The sequence below is a fragment of the Entelurus aequoreus genome, linkage group LG03 (genome assembly GCF_033978785.1).
Source record: "Entelurus aequoreus isolate RoL-2023_Sb linkage group LG03, RoL_Eaeq_v1.1, whole genome shotgun sequence".
Lineage (NCBI taxonomy): Eukaryota > Metazoa > Chordata > Actinopteri > Syngnathiformes > Syngnathidae > Entelurus > Entelurus aequoreus.
In genome coordinates, this window is record NC_084733.1 from 90,493,369 (window position 1) to 90,512,168 (window position 18,800).

Genomic DNA, 18,800 nt, shown 5'->3' on the forward strand with positions numbered 1-18,800 from the left:
ACTGACGCATCGCATCTCACTCTATCAGGTAGAATAACGATGGTAAATCACGGCTGGGGATCTCGCTGAAGCTCCTCCTCCACTGCCTCCAAAGGGTCTGAAGGGGAAGCTGACAGAGCACCAACACAAGCTGCACCAGGTCCTGGGCCAAGGAAAACACCTCCTGCAGTCGGTCTGCTGTCCCGCTCTGGAGAGTCAACTGGCGGTCCTGGGAGAACACTGGCTGGACAACACCAACAAGGTCAACAAGGAGCTGCAGCGCCTGGAGGCCATCCTCAAACATTGGACCAGGTCAGGACCACCACTAAATTCTCAACCAGGGTTGTCCCGATACCAATAACTTGGTACTGGTACCGATACCAAAATGTATATACATACTGACGGAAGGAGATTTTTTGCATATATCTTTACTTCCAAAGTCATATTACAAAATAGCTAGTATTCTTCCTTCTTTCTAGTCTGCAAAGTAATGTGTCGGCCTTCTAGCATTGGAATGCAGGGAGTAGAGATAACTCAGGGAGTAGTCAAAACAACGAGGTAGGAGAGAACGGGGAGGGGGAGGGAGAGGCAGACCGGTTAGAGCCACGCATCTGGATGGGTTATGCAAGGCTGGTCTCATTATTGTCAAAGCTTTGAGAATAAACCACAAAATACCAAACTACTGCCTGGTGTTCAATTTAAACTCCAGCTTATGTGCCATAAAAAGAACTTGGGAGTGACCAGCACCTTAAAATCCCTGGGAGGAAGAGCCGGTCAAACGCAACAATACTTTTCCAAATAAAGGGAACTACAAAAAAAATTCAATTTTGGCTTTAGTTGAACAGAAAATCTTACAATACATTATACATATGTTTTGTATTGCACTCAAAGAACAATTTTAGAAGGTTAAAATATAAATTAAAGGGCATTAAACACATTGTTTTTTTCTTGTTGGACTCAAAGAACATTTTGCAATTTTCCATAATCAAGAATTAGATTATAATATAATAATTTTAAAAAAAGCTTTATTAACATATTAAATTATATATCATTTATGGTTGCCAATCCTGGTCTGTGCTTTAAGAAAAATACAATTATTAGTAAGTACTAAAAACAAAACTATGGGTAAATGTACCCAGATAAGCCATGTAGCAGGTAAAACACACATTTGTTAAAGATACAACACATTTTGTAGCAATTTGTTACCAAATTCAGTCATTTTTGTTACGTTGTACAGGGGAAGACGACGGCACAGACAGCGGGGACGTCGTTAACTCTATATTTGTTATACAACACAATGGAAATGAGGCGTGTAATTAATCCAAACCATGCATGTGTGTGACTATGTGTTGAAATTAACTGTTGAGTGTTACCGGTAGTGTTGAGCGAGAGGGGCAAGACAGGCTCGGAGGTCCAGAGAACAGGCAGGTAGTCGAGGGCAATAGAGAGGCGTCGAAAGTCCGTGTCCAGGCGGGAGGTCGAGATATGAATAGCAGCCAGATAACCAGAGGGAATACGGGGAGTCGAGACACACATCTCGTGACGCGGGAACGGAGGAATGCTGCTGGATGACGACAAGGAAAACACGAGACGAATGAACACGGAGGGGAAGAAAACACAGAGAGAGAGTGCATAGAGTTTGTACGGGAACAGATCGCTACGTTCTGGCACAGGATAGCAGGTTGCGCTGGCTTAAGAAGGCAGGAGAACTCCTCAGCGACAGGTGTGTCGATTGCCGATTGGCGATTGAATGCGGCCGCTTGCTGCAGCCGGAGTGGCGCACCGGCGCGCTCTTGGAGGTGCGCCCAGCGCAGCGTACAGATGAATGTGGGCCGTGACAATTTTACTTGGACTAGTTGAAGTTAGACGGGCGGTCTTAACTCCGCTAATATTTGGCATCGATCCAAGCAGTCGCGTGTGTGTGTTTTTGTGAGAATGCCGACGTGTTGTCTGAGTGACGTCAGTGAGTGAGTGGGCGAGCAAAGAGAGAGAGAGAGGTAGCGCATGCACTGCACAGTAAAAAAAAAAAAAAAGGGTCCGGTTGTGTCCTGCAAAACGCGGCGCCCTCGAATTCTGACGGGAAAGCGGAGCTGAGCAAACGAAAACATTGACCGTAAAGGGAACGTCTGCCATGTGCTCCTTGAGTACAGTCTGCACCGGAGCAGAACAGCAGGACAGGTGTAACAACTACACTATTACATGTCACTATTTAAACTCCTTGTGCAGATGATTATTATTTAAATGTTTACTTAAGTTTGAAGCAAAGGTGGTAATAATAATCGCCACGTTTGACGAGCTGTGTTTTAAAGCAACACTGTTTAAAGCGTCACCTTTACCGTTAGTTTTGAAGCCAAAATACCTCCATATTGTACTTCACCACCCTCTTTATTAACCAGTAGAATTGTCGTTTTTTGCCATTTTTCCTCTCCAAGATGTTATTGCTTGCATGCACTTTGTATGTGCGTTTTGACACACTCAACATCATGCACCTGTAGTCACCGCCGCAGATGAAAGAACGAAAGTGGTACTTTTCAAAGGCAGTATAGTACCGATTTCAATCAATTAGTATCGCGGTACTTTATTAGTACCGGTATACCGTTCAACCATGACCCCTTTACAGCAAATGGTCCATGACTTCATTTCTTGTTCAGGTATCAGAGGCAGTGTGGGGAGCTTCGGCAATGGCTACAATCTGCCCTGGAGCGACTGGAGTTCTGGAACACACAGGCGGTCCTGGTCCCACAAGAGTTGGAAACGGTCCGAGACCACCTTTCTGCTTTTCTGGTGAGGACACAAATGACCACTTTAAGCTGGACTTTAGACAGTCCATAGTGGATCTAACATAATAGTGTGAGAGTCCAGTCCATAGTGGATCTAACATAATAGTGAGAGTCCAGTCCATAGTGGATCTAACATAATAGTGATATTCCAGTCTATAGTGGATCTAACATAATAGTGAGAGTCCAGGCCATAGTGGATCTAACATAATAGTGTGAGAGTCCAGTCCATAGTGGATCTAACATAATAGTGAGAGTCCAGTCTATAGTGGATCTAACATAATAGTGAGAGTCCAGTCTATAGTGGATCTAACATAATAGTGTGAGAGTCCAGTCCATAGTGGATCTAACATAATAGTGAGAGTCCAGTCCATAGTGGATCTAACATAATAGTGAGAGTCCAGTCCATAGTGGATCTAACATAATAGTGTGAGAGTCCAGTCCATAGTGGATCTAACATAATAGTGAGAGTCCAGTCCATAGTGAATCTAACATAATAGTGAGAGTCCAGTCCATAGTGGATCTAACATAATAGTGAGAGAGTCCAGTCCATAGTGGATCTAACATAATAGTGATAGTCCAGTCTATAGTGGATCTAACATAATAGTGATAGTCCAGTCTATAGTGGATCTAACATAATAGTGAGAGTCCAGTCCATAGTGTATCTAACATAATAGTGAGAGTCCAGTCCATAGTGGGGCCAGCAGGAGATCATCTTGAGTGGTCAGCAGCACAGAGACGTCCCCAACTGATACACAGATGAGTGGTCCACCCTGGGTCCCGACTTTGGACAGCTAGCGCCTCATCTGTGGTCATGATTGAGGTGTATACCTACAAAAGTAGCTTTAAAAAAGCCAGATGACCAACATTATCATGCTAACAGGTGTCATTTGTCAGGTAACAATATTTGACACTGAAGTGTAAACATGCTAAAGTTGTGGCGCAGGCAGTAAAATGTTAGGACATCGCTAAAAAAATCCCGTTTAAATCTTGTCCGTTGCAGGAGTTTTCCAAGGAAGCTGAGAGCAAATCCAGCCTGAAGAGCTCTGTGGTTTCCGAGGGCAACCAGCTGCTGAGGCTGAAGAAGGTCGACACGGTGGCTCTGCGGTCCGACCTGGCTCGCATGGACAATCAGTGGAGTGAGCTCTTCACGCGCATCCCGGTGGTGCAAGAGAAGCTGCACCAGGTAGGACACCATCTGGTGCGGTTTCTCCTCGTAAAAACCGAGTCCGACGACTCCGGCGTGTTCCTCAGATCCAAATGGAAAAGCTGGCTTCACGTCACGCCATCTCCGAGCTCTTTAACTGGATATCCCTGATGGAGAGCGTCATGGAAGAGGACGAAGAGAACCTCAAGAGTGCGGTGGGAGCGCACGTGATCCAGGACTACCTGCAGAAATACAAGGTGGGTCGTGGCCTTTCTCCAACTTTCACTCGGCATGACGGCAACTGTCTCTCTTCTCAGGGCTTCAGGGTGGATTTGACATGCAAGCAGCTGACGGTGGACTTTGTCAACCAGTCGGTGCTGCACCTCGGCGGCCACGACGCGGAGAGCAAGCGCAGCGATAAGACGGACTTCGCCGAGCGCCTCGGAGTCATGAATCGACGCTGGCAGATCCTGCAAGGGCGCATCAATGAGCGGGTGAGGACAGAAAGAATGTCCTCCATTATCAAAAACACTAGAGAAGGTGGTTTGTACTTACCGTACTTTACGGACTATAAGGCGCACTTAAAATCCTTTCATTTTCTCAAAAATCAACAACGCCCAAGGACACAACGGACGTGACTAGGATGGTAGAAGGTGGGGATTGAACCCCAGTAACCAGCAACCCTCCGATTGCTGGCACAGCCACTCTACCAACTTCGCCACGCCGTCCCAAGGCGCTCTATAATCCGGCGCGCCTTTTGTATAAAATTAGACCTGACTAGACCCGCTCATCGGCAGTGCGCCTTATAATGCGCCCTATGGTCCAGAAAATAAGGTATTTTTAACTGTGTTTTATATATAGAATATTTTGTATTGATTATTTTGATTGTGTGGAGAATGCATATATTTTTAAAGGCCTACTGAAAGCCACTACTAGCGACCACGCAGTCTGATAGTTTATATATCAATAATGAAATCTTAACATTGCAACACATGCCAATACGGCCGGGTTAACTTATAAAGTGACATTTTAAAATTCCCGGGAAATATCCGGCTGAAACATCGCGGTATGATGACGTATGCGCGTGACGAAGTCCGAGTAACGGAAGTTATGGTACCCGTAGAATCCTATACAAAAAGCTCTGTTTTCATTTCATAATTCCACAGTATTCTGGACATCTTTTGCAATTTTTTTAATGAACAATGAAGGCTGCAAAGAAGACAGTTGTAGGTGGGATCGGTGTATTAGCAGCGGACTACAGCAACACAACCAGGAGGACTTTGTTGGAGCACTAGCCGCGCTAGCCGTGCTAGCCGCGCTAGCCGCCGACTTCACCTTGACTTCCTACGTCTCCGGGCCGCCAAACGCATCGGGTGAAGTCCTTCGTCCTTCTGCCGATCGCTGGAACGCAGGTGAGCACGGGTGTTGATGAGCAAATGAGGGCTGGCTGGCGTAGGTGGAGAGCTAATGTTTTTAGCATAGCTCTGTGCAGTCCGGTTGCTAAGTTAGCTTCAATGGCGTCGTTAGCACAGCATTGTTAACCTTCGCCAGCCTGGAAAGCATTAACCGTGTATTTACATGTCCACGGTTTAATAGTATTGTTGATTTTCTATCTATACTTCCAGTCAGGGGTTTATTTCTTTTGTTTCTATATGCAGTTAAAGCATGATGCTATCACGTTAGCTCGTAGCTAAAGCATTTCGCCGATGTATTGTCGTGGAGATAAAAGGCACTGAATGTCCATTTCGCGTTCTCGACTCTCATTTTCAAGAGGATATAGTATCCCAGGTGGTTTAAAATACAAATCTGTGATCTACAATAGAAAATGGAGAGAGTGTGGAATCCAATGAGCCAGCTTGTACCTAAGTTACGGTCAGAGCGAAAAAAGATACGTCCATCACTGCCTCTCAAGTCCTTCACTGTAACGTTCCTCATCTACGAATCTTTCATCCTCGCTCAAATTAATGGGCTAATCGTCACTTTCTCGGTCCGAATCTCTCTCGCTCCATTGTAAACAACGGGGAATTGTGAGGAATACTAGCTCCTGTGACGTCACGCTACTTCCGGTACAGGCAAGGCTTTTTTTTTATCAGCGAGCAAAAGTTGCGAACTTTATCGTCGATTTTCTCTACTAAATCCTTTCAGCAAAAATATGGCAATATCGCGAAATGATCAAGTATGACACATAGAATGGATCTGCTATTCCCGTTTAAATTAAAAAAAATCATTTCAGTAGGCCTTTAAGAGTTCTTTCTTTATTCATAGTCATGTTTAAAGGCCTACTGAAATTAATTTTTTTTATTCAAACGGGGATAGCAGATCTATTCTATGTGTCATACTTGATCATTTTGCGATATTGCCATATTTTTGCTGAAAGGATTTAGTATAGAACGACGATAAAGATCGCAACTTTTGGTATCTGATAAAAAAAAGGCTTGCCCCTACCGGAAGTAGCGTGACGTAGTCAGTTGAACATATACGCAAAGTTCCCTATTGTTTACAATGATGGCCGCATGAAGTGAGAGAGATTCGGACCGAGGAAAGCGACGATTTCCCCATTAATTTGAGCGAGGATGAAAGATTTGTGGATGAGGAAAGTGCAAGTGAAGGACTAGTGGGGAGTTGAAGCTATTCAGATAGGGAAGATGCTGTGAGAGGCGGGGGTGACCTGATATTCAGCTGGGAATGACTAAAACAGTAAATAAACACAAGACATATATATACTCTATTAGCCACAACACAACCAGGCTTATATTTAATATGCCACAAATTAATCCTGCATAAAAACGCCTCAGTGTTTGTTATGCTAGCTCCTAGCTCCTCTGCTAGCTCCTAGCTCCATATAAGCCGCCAATCCAATTCAAACACCTGATCAACACACACAATCACTCAGCCCAAAAGACCGTTCACCTAACCCAAGGTTCATAAAGCTTATATATTTAAACAAAGTTACGTACGTGACGCGCAAGTACTGGCAAGCGATCAAATGTTTGGAAGCGCAGCTGCTACTCACGGTACCTGATATTCAGCTGGGAATGGCTACAACAGTAAATAAACACAAGACATATATATACTCTATTAGCCACAACACAACCAGGCTTATATTTAATATGCCACAAATTAATCCTGCATAAAAACACCTGCGTGTTTGTTATGCTAGCTCCTAGCTCCTCTGCTCGCTCCTAGCTCCATAGAACACGCCAATACAATTCAAACACCTGATCAACACACACAATCACTCAGCCCAAAAGACCGTCCACCTAACCCAAGGTTCATAAAGCTTATATATTTAAACAAAGTTACGTACGTGACGCGCACGTACGGTCAAGCGATCAAATGTTTGGAAGCCAAAGCTGCATACTCACGGTAGCACGTCTGCGTCTTTGTCATCCAAATCAAAGTAATCCTGGTAAGAGTCTGTGTTGTCCCAGTTCTCTACAGGCGTCTGTGTATCGAAGTCAAAAGTCCTCCTGGTTAGAGTCTCTGTTATCCGAGTTCTTCGATATTGACTGCATCTTTCGGGAATGTAAACAAAGAAGCGCCGGCTGTGTTGTGTTGCTGCTGACTTCCCTCGCAAAATATTCCGCTTCGCACCGACAACTTTCTTCTTTGCTTGCTCAGCTTCTTTCTCCATAATGCAATGAACATAATTGCAACAGATTCACCAACACAGATGTCCAGAATACATCCAGAATGAGATGAAAACAGCTATTTCGTATTGGCTTCAATGTGGAAGCCATACCCGTGTTCGCCGGGCTACGTCACGCGCATACGTCATCCTCAGAGGCGTTTCGAACCGGAAGTTTAGCGGCAAATTTAAAATGTCACTTTATAAGTTAACCCGGCCGTATTGGCATGTGTTATAATGTTAAGATTTCATCATTGATATATAAACTATCAGACTGTGTGGTCGCTAGTAGTGGCTTTCAGTAGGCCTTTAAAGCAGCTAATATTTCCCCGTGTTTACTCTTTTTCCTTGTATCTTATGTCCGCAAGTAAACTCTGTGCTTTACCTTGAAGGGTTGGAATGTGGGAGTATAGCGTACTCCCTTTTTACCTTATTAGTATTAGAACAATGAGGCTGTATTCCAATCAATTTAAGTGGACCCCGACTTAAACAAGTTGAAAAACTTATTCGGATGTTACCATTTAGTGGTCAATTGTACGGAATATGTACTTCACTGTGCAACCTACTAATAAAAGTCTCAATTAATCAATCAATTCCTTTCTGGGCAGGGTGGGGGCTGTTTTCGTTTTCAATAAGCTGTCTCTTCCCGTTTGATTTTCAGACCTCTTCTCGATGCTGGTATTAGCGCACTGTAGGACTGGTCTCCTAAAGCTTTAGCGAAACTTGATAATATTCCTATTCTGTCTTGATGGTCCTTTTTACTCTGCATATACACTACCGTTCAAAAGTTTGGGGTCACATTGAAATGTCCTTATTTTTGAAGGAAAAGCACTGTACTTTTCAATGAAGATAACTTTAAACTAGTCTTAACTTTAAAGAAATACACATTGCTAATGTGGTAAATGACTATTCTAGCTGCAAATGTCTGGGTTTTGGTGCAATATCTACATAGGTGTATAGAGGCCCATTTCCAGCAACTATCACTCCAGTGTTCTAATGGTACAATGTGTTTGCTCATTGGCTCAGAAGGCTAATTGATGATTAGAAAACCCTTGTGCAATCATGTTCACACATCTGAAAACACTTTAGCTCCTTACAGAAGCTACAAAACTGACTGATTGAGTTTCTGGAGCATCACATTTGTGGGGTCCATTAAACGCTCAAAATGGCCAGAAAAAGAGAACTTTCATCTGAAACTCGACAGTCTATTCTTGTTCTTAGAAATGAAGGCTATTCCACAAAATTGTTTGGGTGACCCCAAACTTTTGAACGGTAGTGTATGTCATCAGAAAGAACTTTGGATTGACCAGTGACTTTAATTCCCTGAGAGGAAGACTGGTCAGACGCAACAATTGTTACTATTATTTGTAATATTTTACCTTTGTGTTTTAATCTGTACAGCACTTTGGGGGCAGTAGTCTGTTTTAGAAATGTGCTATATAAATACATCTATCTTGACCTTGACAAAAACTGAATGTTAACAATTTATGTGCCCTTGCAGATTCAGTTTCTGGAGGGTCTCCTGCAGATGTGGTTGGAGTACGAGAGCAATGTTCAGGCCCTGAAGACCTGGATGGGAACCCAAGAGGAGCGACTGAAGAGGAAGCAAAGGATCGAGGACCTGACGTCGGTCCAGAACGCACTCAAGGACTGCCAGGTAACCTTTGCCTGTGCGTGTTGTGGTCAAAGAAAAAAAACAATACCCTTTTTAAACTTCAAACCAACCTTTCAGGAAATGGAGGAGCTGGTGAGGGATCGAGAGAAGGAGCTGGAGCGAGTGGAGGAGCAGGGCTGTGCTCTGGTCCAGAACAAAACCGATGAGGCTTGCGCTATTGTCATGGAGACGCTGCAGGGTGTCAACCACACCTGGGCCAACCTGGACCACCTTGTATGCACCTTTTTAAGTTTGGTGTTTATCTAGTAGTGGTGTGGCGTGTGTGTGTGAAGGGATCTTAGATGACGCTGAACAAAGCTTACTTTATTGACCGGTGAGCATCACAACAGGTTCTGCAGTAGGGAGAGTCTCACTGTTTGCTTGTTCCCAGGAATGCATGTAGCCTTGCACAATCTGGAAAAACATGTTGTTTCATAGTGCAACAGATTCTAAACAGCGCATGTTTACAGATCAGTCAACTGAAAATCAGCTTGACGTCAGTCGTGGACCAGTGGAGTCTTTACAAACGAGCCTCAGAGGAGATCAATGGCTACCTCATGGAGGGAAGGTACTCCGTGTCTCACTTCCGCCTCCTCACTGGCTCCTTGGAGGCTGTTCAGCAGCAGGTGCAGAGTCTGCAGGTACGTCCGACGGTCTTGTCTGGTTCACGTGATTGTTAGGGTTGCTCACCCATCCATGTGTCGCCTCTGCAGAACTTGCAAGAAGAGCTGGAGAAGCAGGAGAGCAGCCTGAGAAGGTTTGGTGCTGTGACCCACCAGCTGCTGAAAGAGTGTCACCCGTCGGTGTCGGACTCCCTCCATCACACCCTCAAGGATGCCAATGCAAGGTGTCTTACACAACACTCTTTGAGCTAGGGGTGGTGGGCTCTTTGAGCTAGGGGCCCCTCAAGCTGTTTCCTTCATCATGAAAATATGCAACTTGAGCTTCAGTCCAGTCCATAGTGGATCTAACATAATAGTGAGAGTCAAGTCCATAGTGGATCTAACATAATAGTGAGAGTCCAGTCCATAGTGGATCTAACATAATAGTGAGAGTCAAGTCCATAGTGGATCTAACATAATAGTGAGAGTCCAGTCCATAGTGGATCTAACATAATAGTGAGAGTCCAGTCCATAGTGGATCTAACATAATAGTGAGAGTCCAGTCCATAGTGGATCTAACATAATAGTGTGAGAGTCCAGTCCATAGTGGATCTAACATAATAGTGTGAGAGTCCAGTCCATAGTGGATCTAACATAATAGTGAGAGTCCAGTCCATAGTGGATCTAACATAATAGTGAGAGAGTCCAGTCCATAGTGGATCTAACATAATAGTGAGAGTCCAGTCCATAGTGGATCTAACATAATAGTGTAAGTCCAGTCCATAGTGGGGCCAGCAGGAGATCATCTTGAGTGGTCAGCAGCACAGAGACGTCCCCAACTGATACACAGATGAGTGGTCCACCCTGGGTCCCGACTTTGGACAGCTAGCGCAACATCTGTGGTCACCGAATCTGTGCCCCGCCTCTCCGCGAAGGAGAGGGGGGCAGAAACGGCAGATCAACTGGTCTAAAAGGGGGTCTATTTAAAGGCTAGAGTATCAATGAGGTAGACCCCTCCACTTGGTCAATTGAGAAGTATCTCACCTGCAGAAAAAGTGTGATCACCGCTGTGTTAAAACATCATTAAAAAGTACATTTTGCATAACAGAGCACTTCTAACTTTTGAACTGAGAACAATCCTACTCATCATCAGGTGGGCGGGTCTACTGGAGGAGATAGCAGAGCGTCTGAGGAGCAGCAAAGCTCTCTACCAGCTGTGGCAGCGCTACAAGGAGCTCCACCAGCAGAGCGGCAGCAGCGTCCAGCTCCTGGAGGAGAAAGCCGACCAGATCCTCAAGACGGCGTGCGACAAGGACGTCGCTGACGAGCAGGTGTCCGACTGGATCCAAGACTGCAGCGTGAGTCGGCGTGCATTCCCGACCCGCTGGGTCTGTTTCTTAAAGCTGTGGTTGAAAACGCTGCTTCATCGTAGGAGGTTCTGCGCTCCCACGCACCCGTGCAGGCTTCCCTGCAGGTTCTGCAAGAACTGGGAGACCAGCTGAAGCAGCAGGTGGACACTCCAGCAGCGTCCACCATTCAGTCTGACCATTTGTCACTTTCCCAGCGGCTGGCAGCTGTGGAGCAAGCACTGACCAGACAACTCATCACGCTGCAGGTGGGCAATGTTGGCAGGAAAGATGTTGTCATGGTCACCTTTGAGTATTTGTGCTCAGCAAGCATAGCAACAAGAAGCATATCATGCACTATTTTGACTATTCCAGTATCACAAACTACTCTTGTGAGAATTGTTGCGTCGACCAGCGTTCCTCCAATGGGGAATTCAAATTGCTAGTCTCTCCCAGATTCTTTTTATGGCAATAAGCTGATGTTTATATTCAATCAACAGGCAGTAATTGGTATTTTGTGGTTTATTCTCCAAGCTCAGAGGACAAACGTGAGACCAATCTAGCACACCAGCGTTCCCCAGCCCGGTCCAGATCAGTCTCCCCTCAAACCCCCGGAAGTCCCGTGATCTTCCCTCTGTCCTTCGCCCCCACTCCCTTTGTTTAGACTACTCCGAGTTATCTCTACTCTGACACATTCCAATCTAGAAGGCCACCACCTTACTATGAGACTCAAAAGAAGGAAGAATACTAGCTATTCTTTATATGTACTCGTACTCAAAGAGGCATAGCAATAAGATGCATATCATGCACTATCTTGACTATTCCAGTATCACAAACTACTCTTGTGAGTATTTGTACTCAAAGAGGCATAGCAACAAGATGCATATCATGCACTATTGTGTCTAATCCTGCATCATCAAAGTACATCTAAGAGTATTTGTGCTCAGCAAGGCATAGCAACAAGAAGCATATCATGCACTCTCATGACTAGTCCGGCATGATCAAAGAACTTCTCAGTATTTGTGCTGAGCAAGCATAACAACATCAGAATCAGAATCAGAATAGTTTTATTGCCATTGTTTGAGAACGGGTTCACAAACTAGGAATTTTTCTTGGTGCAAACGTGCGACATAAAACACATACAACACATATTTGGTAATAAAAAGAGCTGTGACTGAGCTATCAGATAGACTTTGAAGGGATTCAAGGAATTCAAGGAGCTGCTGTTAGGAGTTATTGTTCATTTGCCTGATGGCCGAGGGGAAAAAACTGTTCAGGTGGCGGGAGGTGTGGGTCTGGATGGAGCGTAGTCTCCTGCCTGAGGGGAGAGGGGAGAATAGTGTGTGTCCAGGGTGAGAAGAGTCAGCTGTGATCCCACCCACACGCCTCCTGGTCCTGGAGGACAACAAGTCCTGGAGGGATGGGAGCTTGCAGCCAATCACCTTCTCAGCAGCACGTACGATGCGCTGCAGTCTATTCTTATCCTGGACTGTGGCGCCAGGGAACCACACTGTGATGGAGGAGGTCAGGATGGACTCTATGATGGCTGAGTAAAACTGCACCAGCATCTCGGTCGGCACCTTAAGTTTCCTCAGCTGCCGCAGGAAGTACATCCTCTGCTGGGCCTTCTTGATGAGGGAGCTGATGGTCAGCTCCCACTTGAGGTCCTGGGTGATGATGGTGCCCAAGAAACGGAAGGAGTCCAAATGGGGACGGGGGTGGGAGAGTCAATCAGGGTGAGGGGGGATGGTGGGGCTGTGACTTTCCTGAAGTCCATGATCATCTCCACTGTTTTCTGGGCGTTCAGCTCCAGGTTGTTGAGGCTGCACCAGGACGTCAGCCAGTCCACCTCTCTCCTGTAGGCGGACTCATCGCCATTCGAGATGAGCCCGATGAGGGTGGTGTCATCCGCAAACTTGAGCAGTTTTACGGATTGGTGACTGGAGGTGCAGCAGTTTGTATACAGGGAGAAGAGCCAGGGGGAGAGTACACAGCCCTGAGGAGTACCAGTGTTTGTGGTTCGACTGTCCGAGACAATCTCCCCCAGCCGTACGGGCTGTCTTCGGTCTGTCAGGAAGTGCCATGCGCGGTTATCCCTAGATTTTCACATGTTTTAGGTCAACATCAAAAAAATGAATTCCTTCCTTACTTGCATATTTTGTAAGATATTTTTGGGGAAAAAAGTACAACTTATTTGAAAAAGGAGGACATAACGTTCAAGCCACACCCTACAAAGCTAAAGAAGAAAGAACACTTGGCAGAATTAAGACTTGCCCTCCTATTTTCCTTCATAACTGTGTTTTTTTTTTTTGCAACTTAACAATGACACAAAGCAAATTGATGCTGACTTCTGCGTCCTCACTCTGTCAGGTTCAAACACTGATGACATCTATTAAACAAGACAAGAAGCAAGGAATTAAACAGAGACAGAATTCAATTTAGCTCAATTGAGGAGAAATGCGTAGTCGTCCCACATTCTGACGAAAGATTGTACGCCTCCTCTTTTATTTGGACTTTCTCTGATTACAACAGCTGTTTCTAAGGGACGGGGGTCGTAAACCGCCGTTGCCCTCGGTCACAAAACAGTTCAAAGAAAAGGTGCCTGGAGCGAGGTCAGGCCCTGCCTCCTCTCCGCTTTTTAGATCTCGGGTCAAGACAAAATCTTCCTGTGGATTACAATACATCAAAGAAACCCACACCCTCATGTCACTCCCCATCCTACACAGTGGAGTTTTACAAGCCTTTTGCTTGGTAGGACAGCTTTGGTCTGCTCGCCGGGAACTCATTGAAACACATGATAACTTAGATACAATTATTCTGACACTCTCCTCCAGACCGGCGTCCACGACTACGAAGCCTTCAACCAGCAGCTGGACTCTCTAGTCTGCTGGGTGGTCGAAGCTGAGGGGGCCCTGAAGGTGCAAGACCCCAACGGCTCCACCGACCTGACCCTCATCCAGCAACGCATGCAGGATCTCAAGGTTTGCACGCGTTTTCAACGCTCTGTCCGGGATTTACCAAGCCGCTTTGTCTCCGACAGCGACTCATGATGAGATTCAGCAGCATGGCCCCGGAATTGGAGCGCCTCAACGAGCTGGGTTACCGGCTCCCGCTCAACGACTCGGAGATCAAACGCATGCAGAACCTCAACAGAAACTGGTCCGCGGCGTCGGTGCAGACCACGGAGAGATTCAGGTTTGACCATAAATGCGTTGTTAAAGTTAGCACATCACATCATGCTAGCTTAGCATATTCACTGAAGAAACTCTAAACCAGGGGGTGCTACTTTTCAATTGACCAAGTGGAGGGATCTACCTCAAGTTAAAGTACCAATGATTGTCCCACACACACTAGGTGTGGCAAAATTATTCTCTGCATTCGACCCATTGTCAGGTTCAAACACTGATGACATTTATTAAACAGACAAGAAGCAAGGAATCATGCAGAGACAGAGTTCAATTTGGCTCATGAGGAGAGACGTATTGGGCTGCACACTCAGTTACAGTTCCAACCTACGCCCTAAGGCACAGCCCACGTGCTCCTCTATTTATTCGGGAGGTCCCTGGTTACATCACTGAGGCTGCTTCTGAAGGAAGGGGTGCGGGGGGGTAATATCAGCAGCCCCAGTTAGACACAATATATGATTATTAAGAAATGGAAATGTGCTGACAGTCGTGATATCGCCCCGTCTCTGCTTTGTCTGCGTCAAGGTACTCGATGTTCGCCCTTGGCAGTCAGCGCAGGCCGGGTCTGGACACAAACACTGATACGAGGCGACTCGCAATCCAAGATTGCAAGTTGTCCCTTTTGCGCGGATAGAAAAGTACAACCTTTTTGGAGCCAGGGCACATTTTTGTTCATTGAAAAAAATGTGGAGGCACACCACCCAGCAGAAAACATTAAAAATGTCAACTCGGTAGTTGATGTTGACAGTAAAAAGTCATTGATGCAATTGTTGGATATGACTTCAAACCATAACCAAGCATGCATCAATGTAGCTCTTGTCTCAAAGTAGGTGTGCTGTCACCACCTGTCACATCACGCCCTGACTTATTTGGAGTTTTTGGGTGTTTTTCTGTGTAGTGTCTTGCGCTCCTATTTTGGTGGCTTTTCCTGTTTTGTTGGTGTTTTCCTGTAGCAGTTTCATGTCTTCCTTTGAGCACCATTCCCCGCACCTGCTTTGTTTTGGCAATCAAGACTATTTCAGTAGTCCTTCTTTGTGTGGAAATTGTTGATTGTCATGTCATGTACGGATGTACTTTGTGGACGCCGTCTGCTCCACACGCTGTAAGTCTTTGCGGTCGTCCAGCATTCTGTTTTTGTTTACTTTGTAGCCAGTTCAGTTTTAGTTTCATTTTCCACAGCCATCCCTAAGCTTCAATGCCTTTTTTAGGGGCACTCGCCTTCTGTTTATTTTTGGTTTAAACATGAGATACAATCAGGCCTGGCCCTAACCAATCTGGCGCCCTAGGCAAGATTTTAGGTGGCGCCCCCCCCCCCCACATCGGCAGTGAAGTGTATATACTCACAAGAAACCGAATAGCTTTGTCTTTGACCTTTTTTTTTTACTTAAAGAAAGCAAATTAACATATTATATGAGAATGTTATGTTATGATTATCTTTAACCGAATCACAGCAGTGCTCAAATTAAAAAACAGCATTCCCTCTCATGTGATATTGCTTAATTAACATTAATGATGTGCACTTTAACAACTAGGCTTACAACTATACCTAATATATAAAGGGGTGGAAAAGTGACTATTACCTGCAGGGCAAACATTAGCTAACCAGAAGGCAATAACAATGTCAACAAAAAACACCTGCTTAAAAGATCTAATACAAATGTCCCTGAGGAATGTAAGGTGGGAGTACTGTAATTACCTAACGTTACATTATTATTTTCCATAACAATTTAGCCCCCTCCACAATATTAACCCGACGTTAAAACAGAACTGGCTATTTATTGATTAGCAATTGCCGAATCATGTAACATTAGCTTAATGCTAAAAAGCCAGGTTACTATCACATTCTGTAACAGACAAATAATTTCATGTAGGCTAACATTACCTACCTGCTACCTCTGTCTTTTTCTCGTTTATCCTCCTCTTCTTCTTTTCTCTTTTTTCTTCCCTGGGCACCTGACAGTTTTGGCCGTTTTGACATCTTGTGTTGATTTTTTGATGCGGTGACGTCCAAAAAGAGTCATGATACGGGAAGGGAGGGGGCGCACCGTGCGGGGGGAGGGGGGGCGTAATGTTGTAACAAATAATATTTCTATTAAATAGGCTTTACTTTGCATTTTAATTAACGTGGGATTATTTTTTGTATTTACAAATAATAGTACCAACTTTTTTTTTTTTTTTTTTCTCCAACATTTGTGGCACTGGCGTGGCGCCCCCTGATGGACGGCGCCCTTAGCATTTGCCTATACGGCCTATGCCACGGGCCGGCCCTGGATACAATGTTTACAAAGCAATTAGGTACCGGCTGCCACCTACTGATATGGAAGAGTATTACACGGTTACTCTGTCGAGCTCTAGACAGCATCGACACTTGCAGATTATTATTCATAAAATATTTTTAACCCAAATAGGTTAACCCAATTGTTGGGTATGACTTTAAAGCATAACCAAGCATGCATCACTATAGCTCTTGTCTCAAAGTAGGTGTACTGTCACCACTTGTCACATCACGCCCTGACTTGTTTTGATTTTTTTGCTGTTTTCCTGTGTGTAGTGTTTTACTTCTTGTCTTGCGCTCCTATTTTGGTGGCTTTTTCTCTTTTTTTGGTATTTTCCTGTAGCAGTTTCATGTCTTCCTTTGAGCGATATTTCCCGCATCTACTTTGTTTATGTCAAGAATATTTCAGTTGTTTTTATCCTTCTTTGTGGGGAGATTGTTGATTGTCATGCCATGTTTGGGTGTACATTGTGGACACCGTCTCTCCTCCACAGCAAGTCTTTGCTGTCGTCCAGCATTCTGTTTTTGTTTACTTTGCAGCCAGTTCAGTTTTAGTTTCGTTCTGCACAGCCTTCCCTAAGCTTCAATGCCTTTTCTTAGGGGCACTGATCTTTTGTTTATTTTTGGTTTAAGCATTAAACACATTTTTACCTGCATGCTGCCTCCCGCTGTTCCCGACATCGATAAAGCAATTAGTATTTTCTTATAGCAGTTTCATGTCTTCCTTTGAGCGATATTTCCCGCATCTACTTTGTTTTAGCAATCAAGAATATTTCAGTTGTTTTCATCCTTCTTTGTGGGGACATTGTTGATTGTCATGTCATGTTCGGGTGTACATTGTGGACGCCGTCTCTGCTCCACAGCAAGTCTTTGCTGTCGTCCAGCATTCTGTTTTTGTTGACTTTGTAGCCAGTTCAGTTTTAGTTTGGTTCTGCACAGCCTTCCCTAAGCTTCAATGCCTTTTCTTAGGGGCACTGATCTTTTGTTTATTTTTGGTTTAAGCATTAAACACATTTTTACCTGCATGCTGCCTCCCGCTGTTCCCGACATCGATAAAGCAATTAGTATTTTCTTATAGCAGTTTCATGTCTTCCTTTCAGCGATATTTCCCGCATATACTTTGTTTATGTCAAGAATATTTCAGTTGTTTTTATCCTTCTTTGTGGGGACATTGTTGATTGTCATGCCATGTTCATATGTACATTGTGGACGCCATCTTTGCTCCACAGTAAGTCTTTGCTGTCGTCCAGCATTCTGTTTTTGTTTACTTTGTAGCCAGCTCAGTTTTAGTTTCGTTCTGCATAGCCTTCCCTAAGCTTCAATGCCTTTTCTTAGGGGCACTGATCTTTTGTTCATTTTGGGTTTAAGCATTAAACACATTTTTACCTGCATGCTGCCTCCCGCTGTTCCCGACATCGATAAACCAATTAGTATTTTCCTGTAGCAGTTTCATGTCTTCCTTTGAGCGATATTTCCCGCATGTACTTTGTTTATGTCAAGAATATTTCAGTTGTTTTTATCCTTCTTTGTGGGGAGATTGTTGATTGTCATGTCATGTTCGGGTGTACATTGTGGACGCCGTCTCTGCTCCACAGCAAGTCTTTGCTGTCGTCCAGCATTCTGTTTTTGTTGACTTTGTAGCCAGTTCAGTTTTAGTTTCGTTCTGCATAGCCTTCCCTAAGCTTCAATGCCTTTTCTTAGGGGCACTCACCTTTTGTTTATTTTTGGTTTAAGCATTAAACACATTTTTACCTGCATGCTGCCTCCCGCTGTTCCCGACATCGATAAAGCAATTAGTATTTTCCTGTAGCAGTTTCATGTCTTCCTTTGAGCGATATTTCCCGCATCTACTTTGTTTTAGCAATCAAGAATATTTCAGTTGTTTTTATCCTTCTTTGTGGGGAGATTGTTGATTGTCATGCCATGTTCGTATGTACATTGTGGACGCCATCTTTGCTCCACAGCAAGTCTTTGCTGTCGTCCAGCATTCTGTTTTTGTTGACTTTGTAGCCAGTTCAGTTTTAGTTTGGTTCTGCATAGCCTTCCCTAAGCTTCAATGCCTTTTCTTAGGGGCACTGACCTTTTGTTTATTTTTGGTTTAAGCATTAAACACATTTTTACCTGCATGCTGCCTCCCGCTGTTCCCGACATCGATAAAGCAATTAGTATTTTCTTATAGCAGTTTCATGTCTTCCTTTGAGCGATAT

At 44.6% G+C, this 18,800-nt stretch overlaps 1 protein-coding gene across 11 annotated transcripts in view; it reads left to right on the top strand.

Moving 5' to 3' along the window:
- Window positions 1-18,800, top strand: part of syne1b (spectrin repeat containing, nuclear envelope 1b) — a 318,672-nt gene that overhangs the window by 233,744 nt on the left and 66,128 nt on the right. For all 11 annotated transcript variants that reach the window (XM_062043168.1, XM_062043169.1, XM_062043173.1 and 8 more), the window contains 14 exons: window positions 1-28; window positions 95-291; window positions 2,631-2,763; window positions 3,760-3,942; window positions 4,011-4,160; window positions 4,221-4,397; window positions 9,033-9,188; window positions 9,264-9,419; window positions 9,656-9,826; window positions 9,899-10,032; window positions 10,941-11,145; window positions 11,220-11,402; window positions 13,968-14,114; window positions 14,174-14,328. The exon at window positions 1-28 is cut by the window's left edge and continues 104 nt beyond it. In XM_062043168.1, the coding sequence (XP_061899152.1) occupies window positions 1-28; window positions 95-291; window positions 2,631-2,763; window positions 3,760-3,942; window positions 4,011-4,160; window positions 4,221-4,397; window positions 9,033-9,188; window positions 9,264-9,419; window positions 9,656-9,826; window positions 9,899-10,032; window positions 10,941-11,145; window positions 11,220-11,402; window positions 13,968-14,114; window positions 14,174-14,328 (2,175 nt within the window). The remainder of the gene's footprint in view (window positions 29-94; window positions 292-2,630; window positions 2,764-3,759; window positions 3,943-4,010; window positions 4,161-4,220; window positions 4,398-9,032; window positions 9,189-9,263; window positions 9,420-9,655; window positions 9,827-9,898; window positions 10,033-10,940; window positions 11,146-11,219; window positions 11,403-13,967; window positions 14,115-14,173; window positions 14,329-18,800) is intronic.